At 46.2% G+C, this 12,166-nt stretch overlaps 1 protein-coding gene across 3 annotated transcripts in view; it reads right to left on the bottom strand.

The window, feature by feature from the left end:
* Positions 1-246: 246 nt before the first annotated feature.
* Positions 247-12,166, bottom strand: part of HBEGF (heparin binding EGF like growth factor) — a 67,947-nt gene continuing 56,027 nt past the window's right edge. For all 3 annotated transcript variants that reach the window (XM_053566481.1, XM_053566479.1, XM_053566480.1), the window contains 4 exons: positions 9,395-9,572; positions 3,466-3,621; positions 2,562-2,652; positions 247-1,665 (listed from right to left, as the gene is read on the bottom strand). In XM_053566481.1, the coding sequence (XP_053422456.1) occupies positions 2,580-2,652; positions 3,466-3,621; positions 9,395-9,572 (407 nt within the window). In that variant the 3' untranslated portion in view covers positions 247-1,665; positions 2,562-2,579. The remainder of the gene's footprint in view (positions 1,666-2,561; positions 2,653-3,465; positions 3,622-9,394; positions 9,573-12,166) is intronic.

Genomic DNA, 12,166 nt, shown 5'->3' on the forward strand with positions numbered 1-12,166 from the left:
TAAGATAACCAGTCCCAGCTCTATCACTTACCAGGCATCTTCATGTAATTACATAACCTCTTTGAGCCTCAGTTCCCTCTTCTAGAAAAATGAGATAGAAAAAGTACCTCACATAGTTGCTGGGGATATTGAGATAGTATTACATAAATAGGCCTGCTATCCAGCCTAATACCAACTCAGGGCTTAGAAAATTCCTAAGTTAAACCAGTTCCCCCATTAAAACAAGCAGAAAGGCAGACAAAAGGCTATGGAGTAAGGGTTATCTTTATTTGGATTGTGAAATATAAATACGAACCAGGTTTGGAAATATAGGTTGTAACAGTTCAAAAATGGCACCAGAAATTTCCAGAAGGGACCATGACAGCATACTTTTGTAGTTTTGGTGAGGTGGGTAGGATTACACAAAGATCTTTCCCACCTCCAATCTTCTCGGTAGCAATTGGAAGGTAATCAATTACCAAGAACGGTCAGTTGAACATTCTTTGTTCTTCTTCAGCCTTTTTCTTTGCTAATACCTTTTTCAGACTGTCCTCTGCTGACTGATGCCTGCATGGAGTAGCACCAGAAGAATGGCAAGAATAAGAGAAATGTCTTGACACAAGGGAGTTTGAGTTCCCACTCAGTGGGCCTGGAGTCCTGGGGTTGAGAGACCAGGAAAGCTGAGGCATGGAAGCCAAACCTCTACTGAGATTTGGCAGGGAAAGGACACAAGGAAACACTTTGACATCAGCACCTTGGGCTTTCAAAACACAAACGGTAGACAAAATTGCCTAGGCAAGACTGCAGTCCAACTCATAGAGTGGCTCTGACCATGTTAACCCCTACGTTATGACCATACAGAACTCCCTCGAGTCTCATCATGCAAGATTTTCAGAAATGTGGACAGACAATAAACTACTATGGATGGGTCATAGAGCCATCTCAGCTTTGCAGCAAGGGAGGATGGCAGTAAGCCAGATGGTAGGGATATGTGGTGGAGGGCCAGGAAATTGCCAAAGTAACAGTCTAGGCACTTGAAATATTATTGTTAGATTGTTAAAAACTAAATAAATTAACATACATAGAATAAAATAAATATATAATTTAAAAGGCATTTACAAACAAACAAACAAACAAACAAAAAATAGTTGTTACTTTTCCATCTGGGTAGAAGTCCCAAAATTCAGAGTTCTCGGGCTTGTGGTATTTCACAGTTAGCTCATCAAATCCAGCACCGCAAGGTCCAAATGGCAAATCCCTTGGTGGCTACTTGAGTACATGGCTTTTCAATTTTTGTTGCTTTCTTCCAGTCCGCAGATCTTTTCTTCTTGCTCTTCATTTATTTTTTTCAAAGATCTTGGAGCATATGGAATTTAACTGGCATCCAGTTAAAAATCCAGAAGAAAGTATTTTTAAAAATGTATAGAGGGATGTGGGGCTTGGTGGAAGGAAATCAGAAGGGCATGAAGGTCTTTTGCTTTTGCTTTCTTCTGACTCAGATCCCATTACACATACTCCATTTGGCACTTGAAGGCTCTGGTATTTTGGCAAAGCAATTATGGGAGGCCCAATCTAGACAGCAAATGGGGACCAAAGAATCTTCATGACTATCTGTGAAGTCCATCCCCTCTGCAGAATTTGCAATCAACTTATGTCTTCTCAGAGGTAGCAGTCCCCAGCTGATTTCTAAAGCACAAAAGGAAGGCATTTAAAGCTAGATCCAGTCTAAAGAGGTCTTAAGAATGTCCTGAATCCAGTCTTTTTTTTTTTTTTGAGTTAGAGTCTCACTATGTCACCTTCGGTAGAGTGCCATGGCATCACAGCTCGTAGCAACCTCTAACTAACTCTTGGGCTTAAGTGATTCTCTTGCCTCAGCCTCCCAAGTAGCTGGGACTACAGGCACCCACCACAACACCTGGCTACTTTTTTGTTGTTGCAGTTGTCATTGTTGTTTTAGCTGGCCCCAGGCCGGGTTCCAACCCACCAGCCTTGGTGTATGTGGCCGATGCCCTAATGTCCTCAACTACAGGCACCACCCTGAATCCAGTCTTAAGAAGTGGAAAAATCTGCTGAGAAAAGAAGGAAAGGCGGGGATGAGGCTGGGAGAAAATGTCTTTTCAGGCATCTTTCTTGGGTATCTCTCCAGCAACTTTGACCATGAGTAGAAATGAAGCTCCTGATAGTCTTTTTGAAAGTAACTTTGCGGGCGGCGCCTGTGGCTCAGTCGGTAAGGCGCCGGCCCCATATACCGAGGGTGGTGGGTTCAAACCTGGCCCCGGCCAAACTGCAACCAAAAAATAGCCGGGCGTTGTGGTGGGCGCCTGTAGTCCTAGCTACTCGGGAGGCTGAGGCAAGAGAATCGCTTAAGCCCAGGAGTTGGAGGTTGCTGTGAACTGTGTGATGCCACGGTACTCTACCGAGGGCCATAAAGTGAGACTCTGTCTCTATGAAAGTAACTTTGCAGTGGGACTTTAACTCCACAGTGGCCTGCCCTCATCCCCACAAGAGAAGAATTTAGCCTTCATTGAAACAGATCCAAGAAAAGTAGTAAAGGCATCATGCAGTAAAGGATAAACCATTACCTTGAGCACAGGTCTCTCTCAGTGGGAATTAGTCATGCCCAACTTCACTTTCTCTTCATTTTCTACATCATAACCTCCTCTCCTGTGGTACCTGAGAAAGATAAGTTTTGTGAGCACAAGTTCTGTCTGCTATGACGAAGTATACATACCAGAGTAGGTCCCCCCAAAGAACTCTCCCAAGGTGGTTCTCACCACTACTTGGAAAAATCCTGAGGGTATGGCAGCTCAACAGACTTCTGGTCAAAGGCCTAACTGCCCTGAAATATACCTGTCTCTAACAGCAGGCTAAAATTTACAATTTACCTTATTTATTTGATCCTTACAATAGCCTCATAAGGTAGGTGGACAGATATTACAATTGTTGAAGGATTACAATTCTCAGAAAGACAAGTAACTTGTTCCAGGTCTCACAAGTAAGAGGTAGGTAAGTGGCACTGCTTGAGAACAGGCATACAGTACTTGTTAGGTCTCCCCCAACCTAGAACATACCTGGATTGGAAGCATGACCTGAGGTCCAGATGCCTCAAAGTTGGAAGGCCAATTGGAAGCGCCATCCAAACTTTGTTTACCAAATCACACACTAATGCCATCAAAGAACAGAGCCAGGAAAAACAAATGTGTGAAGAGGTGGCTTCATGGGTGGGTATGTGGGCCACAGAGATAGGAAAAGAACTTGTGTGAGGAGCAGAACTTGCTATGCCCTGGCAAGTCTGAGCCTGGACACTAGACAGTGGATTCATGTCATGTCAGAGGAACTAGGTTTTTGGAGAATCTATACCCAGGAACTAGTCTATGATTTAGGGGTATTGGAGAAGAGATTCATGCGATCATCACTTAGAAGGCCCAGGAGGAAGAAAATGGGAATGATTTGTAGAAACATCCTACAGAGGCTCCCAACACTCACCTAAACATGAGAAGCCCCACAATGACAAGCAGACAGACAGATGACAGCACCACGGCTACCACAGCCAGAATGGTTGTATGGTCATATGTATACAAGCGATTTTCCACTGGTAGGCTCAGCCCATGGCACCTCTCTCCATGATAACCTGGGTGGCAGCTAGTTTAAAACACAACAAAGAGGGGGGTTAGTGATTTGGTGTCTATTCACCAATGGCCCACCTATATACACCAGATTTCATTCCTCAAACCCTCAGCCTATCAACCCTTGGCCATGACCCCTGCCCTTCCTCCCTCCTTCTCTTTTATAGTAGGATACTCTTTAATTACAGCCCCTCTGAAAGCTTGGAAGCATTCTTCCTTGGTGCCTTCCCCTTCTCCATTCCCTGAGAATCCTGCTTTAGGCAGGGAAAAAGTGAGGGAGGACTAGAAGGTCTCGGCTAAAGATGTTCCACATGTGGCTGATTCATTACATGTGTATCAGGCGTTCTGTTTAAGCCTCTTTTGAAGACTTGGGCACAAGAGCTGGTCAGTTGAATTGAGGGGATTCAGTATCACTCCCTCTTGTGAGGCCCCTCAACATTCTGACCCAGAAATAACTCAGCCTTGCCCATCAATGCTTCCATCGTCCAGTCCCTCTCTGCCACTGCCCAGCCTATTAATAGGCCCTGTTCCTTTGCCAGGAGTCATTTTTCTCAAGTTTCCTTCATTTAACTCCCAGCTCCCCCGAGTGCAGGGACCAACTTAGGAGCTTAACTTGAGCTTTTGGCCTCTGTGAACGCTGGGCTATCAGGGCTCCTTCATCACAGGACAAAGCAAACAAACCAAGATAACATCTTCCTGGCCAGCTGCCCTGCCAGAGCATGGAATAATGTCAGAAACAATCCCTTGGCTCTTTTCACTCAAGAAATAAATCAAATGGCAACTGCCTCTTCTAACACAAAGCATTTCCTTGAAGCTCTTAGGAAGCCTCAGAAGTGCTTATAGTTGAAGAAATACATTCACATCCCTTCCTTTATCTGAGCACCCCAGAGATCCTTTGATGTAGGTAGGAGCCCCATTTTACAAAAGGAACAGTGGTTTTCCCAAGGTCACACAGCAGGGCAGAAATGTGAACATGGATTGTTTGACTCTGAGCTCAGTGTGCTGCCCACTCACACCCCACGACTACCTACCCCTTAACCAGGCGATGCAATGGAATTATCTAGTTGGAGACCTTAAGCCGTTAGCTGCTGAAGAAAGCACTGAGAAACTAGTGGCCCTCTAGTCTGAGCTGTACCTTCTCTAGAAAGTAGGTTGAACACCTGGTAACTCAGAGCAAGGAATCCCTTCTTCCTGCTACAGGACACCAGGAAAGCTCCAAGGAGCAGACCTGTCTGGATCCAACAATGGCAGAGAGGCCAGGCTGGGTGGCACTGCATCCCTGCCCCAGCTCCTCCTCGGTGTTTTGAGGAACCACCTCACTGCAGGATAAATATAGGTCAGGCCCACTATACATGTAGCATAGTACACAGTTCCTTGCACAGCCTCTCCATGCATCTGTCCAATCAGCCCAGATGGGCAAAAAACAAAGATCCCCATCTTGCCAGGAAATGGAGGACATTCCCAGTAATGCCCCCGGAAAATCACTTGTGTACTGCACTTTACCATTAATAAGGACTCTTCTTATCTACTAGCTCAACTGAGTCCCATTAAGCCCCATTTTACAGATATAAAGGCTAAGATTATGGGTCAGATAGGTTAAGTGATTTGCCAAAAGTTTCACAACTAGGAAGCAATAAGGTTAAGATGAGAAACCAGTCTTGGCAGATTCCAAATTCATGATTCCTTCTGCTCCAAACAGTGCAGGTAACTCTAAGGAAACACAGATCTGATAGGTTCCTGAGGCTGTCTGACTTGAATAATTATTATTATTAATAACTTGAATAATTATTATTCATAACTTTAATAATAAATAGCAAACATTAAAGGCTTACCATGAGCCAATTACTCTGAAGCAGGAGTTACTATACTCAGTTTAAAGATGAAGAGACTGAGGCTTAACTTCTGTTAAACCATTTGACCATGGTTACAAGGCTAGTGAGCAGTAGAGCCAGGATTCAACCAAGCAGTCTGAATAACTTCAGAGACTATGCTCTCCTGGGGAGAGGGAAGTTGAAATTGAATTTGTTTTTCACTTCCAGCCCATCATTTAAACCCCACAGGTAGTTACTCAGATGATAGAAATAAAGTTGGCCTCAGAGTCCCGTAATTCAGTTACATAATCCCTCCACCCCCACCCTGAGTCAAAAGGATAATAATGTAAACATCCTAATATTAACCACCTTCCCCTCCCTTTGCAGACATCTCCTGGCTTCTCTAGGGAAGGAGGAGGGATGAGTACATTCGAAGCATCCCAGGGTGGGAGTGAGATCGTGAGTCTTGTCCAGAACCTGCTGCCCATCAAGCTAGGGCACGTTGCTCCTACCCATGCCTGTGACCCATTTCAGAACTTGTATTATAACAGAAGCAACAATGCTTTAGGGTCCAGAAACATCTTCCAAACTGGATTTCTTTACCTCTACCCCAGGAGGTGGAGGGGGGCACCACTTGATGGAGGAGACTCAGAATATATGAATTCCAGACTGGTCCTGCTGCTATTTCTAGCCAAATGATCATGGGCAAGTCCTGTTACTTTTCTTTCTTTCCTTTTTTTTTTTTTTTTTGTAGAGACAGAGTCTCACTTTATGGCCCTCGGTAGAGTGCCGTGGCCTCACACAGCTCACAGCAACCTCCAACTCCTGGGCTTAAGCGATTCTCTTGCCTCAGCCTCCTGAGTAGCTGGGACTACAGGCGCCCGCCACAACGCCCGGCTATTTTTTTTTTGGTTGTAGTTTGGCCGGGTTTGAACCCGCCACCCTCGGTATATGGGGCCGACGCCCCACGGGCTGAGCCACAGGCCCCGCCCCAAGTCCTGTTACTTTTCAAAAATTTGGTTTCCTCATGTAAAAGACAGAGCTAATACATGTAAATGCCTACCTTACTAGAGTATTGTGAAAAGATCAAAAAAGATAACAAAGCACTTAATAAAAGGGTAAGTCCTACTCTATATGAGTTCTTATATAATTAGACTTCAGAGGGTACTGCCCATATCCTGAGGAATGGAGAACCAAAGTCAGATAGAGCCAAAGAGAAGTTGAGATCTGGAGAGTGAGGCCATGTATAGCCCTCAGACTTGTCTCTCTTCCAGCTTGTAATTCTCTTCAGCCCAACTGCCCCCAGGTTTCCTCTAGCCATAGGAAACTCTGCAGCCAATTTCTGGGTCAGCAGCAAGTCAGCAGCCCAGGAAACTACTCTTTGAGGGCAACTTTTGGCTAGTGACACAAAAGGGTTTTCCTGTTTGTGGTGGTTGAAGAGGTTTGGTTTCGGAAGCTGGCTAGCCTTGAGCTCACCACAGAAACTTGGACACACCCTGGCTGGCGGTTCCTGGGTCTGGAGGCAAGGAGGAGTCACAAAGGGCCCCCAATGTAGGGGCACAGATGTCACATTCCCCCAAATGAAAAATTCTGTGTCTTCTTTCTGCCTTTGGCCCTGAGTACTAAGGGCTAGAGACAGGAAGGAGCCAGACCAGACATAGAATCTACCCCTTGAAAATCTACCTAGGAAGCTGACATAAAATTTTCAAATCAGATTGCTATGCTCTTCGGCCAATAAAAGCCTAAGAATCTCTAGGACAGCAGCTACCCTCTATAAAATCCTACTGAAACTCTCTAAGGACAGATATAGGAAAGAAGGACAAAAGCCAACATCCAATGCAACCTGGAGGCATGAGAAACATGTTGGACTAGGAGTTGGGTACCCACTCCGATGTCCATCCACTTATTTAGCTATTGATCTCAGGCAAATTACTTCCTACTTTCTGGCTCCAGTGTCTTCATCTTTCAAGTAGAGAAATCATGCGCTGACTATCTAGCAGAGGAAAACCCCAGTAGACTATATCTTTCTATCCCTAGAATAGCGTCTGGCACCAAATAGGTGCTAAACACACCTGTTCATCTCAATTCATATTAAATGTAAATACTGAAGCTCTGGGACAAAAAAGACATGGCATTGTTATAGTTGTTACCATCCCTAGGGCCACTGGCAAGGTGCCCTGGGCATGCTTATATGGTTCTCTGGGCTTAGGTAGTCAGTTGAGCCCAGCTGTCTAGGACAGCAGCCTTAAAAGGCTTCTCAGCCAAGCAGTGGAAGCCCCATATCCATCCACCAAAATGCCAGGACCAATTTGGCACAGACAGATTTCTCCAGGCCTCGATCCATCTTGACGACCCAGAGTCACTTTCTCCATCCTATGTTAATAATGCCATTTTACAAATATAAGACAAATACTTTCTGCCCTGTCCAAGACCTTAAGGAGGATATTAAAGGGTCTATATATGCCACTCTCAAACAACTCCCTCTAATACCAACCTCCTGACAAGGATGTTATAGATAAGGACACACAGGAGACTGTGGGTATAGCGGGGAGTGATGATTTTGTCTGCCAACTGCCAAATAGAGGGCGGCTCTGCTATGTATGATCAGACAGTACAAGAAAACTTAAAAAAGGCAAGGGACCTGCACCAGCCATCAGCAGGAGAGAAACACAAGGCAGCCAGCCTTCTTGACAAGTTAAGAGGTAACATGCACACAACAGTTTCCTGCCCTTGCCCAGGGTCTCTCTAGAGCCTGCCCTCCCAAGGGAAGTGAGTGGATGTTTGTAGCCTGACGTGGGGTGTTGGCCTTGGGCACAGTGGAGACATTATGCCAGCCAGAAAGCATGGCAGTGCTGGCACCCCTGAGGGGTTGCCAAGGCAGGCGTTTGCTGGGTTTGTCTAGGAGAAAGGCTAGAGAACCCACAGTTCCTCCACCCACACCCCTACCCAGGAAAGAGTGATGCTTCCTAACCCAGGGGTGATTCCTGCTGGGTTGGGTTCCGTTTCCTGTTAATCCTGCACAAAGAAAGTGTTCTCCCACTCCCATGGCCAAAGGCCAACACTTTCCATGTCTTCTATCGCCTCACCCTTGCTGGGGTGGAATAAGGAAGGAGGGGCTTCAACTTTCTCCTATGATGTTCCCTCTTTGTTTTTGTTTTTTTTTTTTGTAGAGACAGAGTCTCACTTTATGGCCCTCGGTAGAGTGCCGTGGCCTCACACAGCTCACAGCAACCTCCAACTCCTGGGCTTAAGCGATTCTCCTGCCTCAGCCTCCCAAGTAGCTGGGACTACAGGCGCCCGCCACAACGCCTGCTATTTTTTGGTTGCAGTTTGGCCGGGGCCGGGTTTGAACCCGCCACCCTCGGTATATGGGGCCAGCGCCTTACCGACTGAGCCACAGGCGCCACCCGATGTTCCCTCTTTGTACAGTCCTGCCATACCTTAGAATCAATAGACATTTGCTTGCTTATGTGCACACAAACCCAAATACACATATTCCTGCACAGGGTATGTCCACATGTACTTCATACCTGCCTATAAGAGCCCTACTCCACCCCAAAAGGCCACTCTACCATGTTTTCTATAGTTTTCTCCCTCCTAGACTAGGGCATGAGGCAGGAATGAAGGGCCTGCCTTTAGGTGCCAGCTGTCCTAGCCACATGCTCATTTCTGGGCAAGAGGAAACATCCCAAGGATTAAAGAGTGTCATAAACCCATGACACAGGAAATTGCATCCTATGGGGGGGAGGGGGTACCAAGGATTAAAGAGCGTCACAAACCAATGATACAGGAAATTACATTCTATGGGGGAGGGGCTTCCTTTGACTAAAAATATTTCCCCTCTTCCCAACTTCCGCCTAAAGGTTGAAAAAAAATTGGGTGAAATTATGAGTTCAAGGAACAGTAACAACAAGGAACAGCCATGTGGCTGACAAAGAGTGTGCTGATGAAATTCAGCCCTGGGGAAGGGACACTTACATGCAGGATGGAGCCCGGAGCTCCTTCACATATTTGCATTCTCCATGGATGCAGAAGTCCTTATATTTCCGAAGACATGGGTCTCTCTTCTTCCCTAACCCCCTGCCTTTCTTCTTTCTTTTCCCACGCTCCTCCTTACTTGGTGTGGCCAGAGCTTGTGGCTTGGAAGAAAAAGCAACTGCGGGAGAAAGGAACCCTGTTAAGTCTTTGGTTCTTTAGGTGAGAAAATCAGAACAGCATAGTATTTGGAAGTAGCATAGTATGTACCCTTTGATCCCACCTGATATCAGAGGTCCAGAAAGGCCCCTTGGCTCAGAGCCTCCCAAGGACTGAAGGTAAATTGAACAGAACTACCAGAAAGAGGGGACCTCAGCAGGGTGGGTCCCAAGGAAGACATTACAGTCTCAGTTTAAGAGGCTCATTCTGAGAATGCTAGCTTCTGTGGATTAAAAGCAGCTCACCAGGCAATTCTACCAAACTTGTCCCCACCCCACTGTCCACTTTCCACCCCCATTTCCTACTCCCCTACACCCATTTTGTTCTATTTTGGCAAATCAGCCTCATTTCCTGATGCTGTACTCAGTGACCCATTTGCAAAAAGACAGTGTCACAGACAAAAATTGCTCCCAAGATACGTAAAGGTTATATGGATAGAGGGCTCTTGAAATAAGAACATTGCCCATGTCTACAGTTGGCCCCCTCTGGAGCACCCATTTGTACCAGGGTACCATGAGCTCAGAGCAGAGCTTGGCTTGGGAACACAAGCAAGGCCAACCCTGGTCAGGGCCTTGCTTTTTCAAATTCAAGCAAAATATTTACCCTGCTCTATGCCCTTTACAGTTTGCCAACTTCCTCAAAGATCCATTTACATTTATCCCTAAATGTCCCGTTTATAGCTCTCTGGAATGGGGATACAGTGTGTACAAGAGGTAGAGAGATGGAAAGGAACTGTCCAGAAGGAACTGGTACAACAATGACTCCCCCCTTCTCTCCAGGCTCAAAAGAGAATAAGAGAAAAACAACCTCACCCAGTCATCTAGTGGGACTGACCATGGGCCATGCCCACTGGCCCCACACCACTCCTCTAATCCCCCCACTCCTAGCAGGAAAAAGGTACCCACATCCATGGCTACAGCCTTGTGTGTAGTAAAAAAGGTGAGCATGATACATTAGAGTGGAGACCTAGAATCCTCAAGCTGGAAACAACTTCAAAGAATATCATGATCCTCCATTTTCAGATGAAAAATTTGAAGTCCCAAAAGGCACATTGACTTACCTGAGGTCATGTGAGATTGGGATTAGACTTAGTCTCTGGACTCTACATTCCATGTTCTTTCCCAATACACTAGCTGTTCTCAACCTGTGGGTCGCGATCCCTTTGGGGGTTGAACGACCCTTTCACAGGGGTCGCCTAAGACCATCCTGCATATCGGATATTTACATTACGATTCATAACAGTAGCAAAAATACAGTTATGAAGTAGCAACGAAAATAATTTTATGGTTGGTGGGTCACCACAACATGAGGAACTGTATTATAGGGTCACAGCATTAGGAAGGTTGAGAACCACTGCGATACACCAAGCTGCCTCACACACCCCTACCTATCTTCACTCTCCCACAAATGTGGAGCACCTGTGGTGTTCAGCTAGGCATGAATAGGCTCTGAAGTCAGCAATCTGTGCTCCAATTTCAGTCATAGGACCTTGGGCAAATCGCTTAACCTCTCTGGGCCTCACGGTTCTCATCAAAAGTGCGTAGCAATTGGGGGTGGGATACAAGTGTAAAAAAGACTCTATTGAACAAATGCAATCAGTTTAATCTAATTCTTTGTACCCTCAATGAATTCCAAACAATAAAAATGTGGGTAGCAAGAGTAACTATCTCAGAAGATTTCTACGAGGATTAAATTAACCAGGATAACATTCAAAATGCCTAGAACACAATAGGCATTTCTTTCTTTCTTCTCAAACTCTTGGGCTCAAGTGATCCTCTTGCCTCAGCCTCCCAAGTAGCTAGGACTACAGGTGGCAGCCATGATGCCCAGCTATTTTTAGAGATGGCGTCTCTCTCTTGCTCAGGCTAGTCTTGAACTCCTGAGCTCAAGCAATCCACCCGCCTTGGCCTCCCAGAGTGCTAGGATTATAGGTGTAAGCCACTGCACCTGGCCTCGTAATGGACATTTCATAAATGGTAGCAGTCATTTCTTTTAGGTGATAGGATCCCCAAACCTGAAAAACAGTCCTCACTTAGCAAAGGCAAGACAACGAAGGGAAGAGAAGTTGGTGCCAGGAGCCCCACAGTCCTTAGTTTCCTCTGGTCCAGTGCCAGGCCCCTTCAAAGTTCAGAAAGTGAGGTAGGTTATCAGAGGAACCCAGGGCTGTAAGGAAAGCACAGCAGGAGGGCCAAGCCATCAGAAAGAGGAGGGAGAGAGTGCCGGTGACAGCCAAGGCTCCTGCCCTGGAGAGGGAGCAGTGAGTCAGGTCTGCAGAGGTATGAGAAGCAGCCGTGTGGGTGGGTGGGGGGAGGTGAGTCACAGCCCAGCCCTACCCAGCCTAGGAGGAGAGCCAGGAGAATCCAGGCTGTTCAGGCTATGGGCAACCCCAGCAGAAGGCCACCGTGAAAAGATGAAGTATGGAAGCCTAGGCTCAGCTTTAGAGCAGACTCTTGATTTATACAAAGTGGACAAAGTACCCAAGGGAAACTCCTGCTAAGGAAGGAGAAGGGCAGCAGAGGAGCAAGAGGGGCTAGAACAGGTGGGCATCCTTCCAAC

Source organism: Nycticebus coucang, chromosome 17, assembly GCF_027406575.1.
Source record: "Nycticebus coucang isolate mNycCou1 chromosome 17, mNycCou1.pri, whole genome shotgun sequence".
In the NCBI taxonomy this organism is placed as follows: Eukaryota; Metazoa; Chordata; class Mammalia; order Primates; family Lorisidae; genus Nycticebus; species Nycticebus coucang.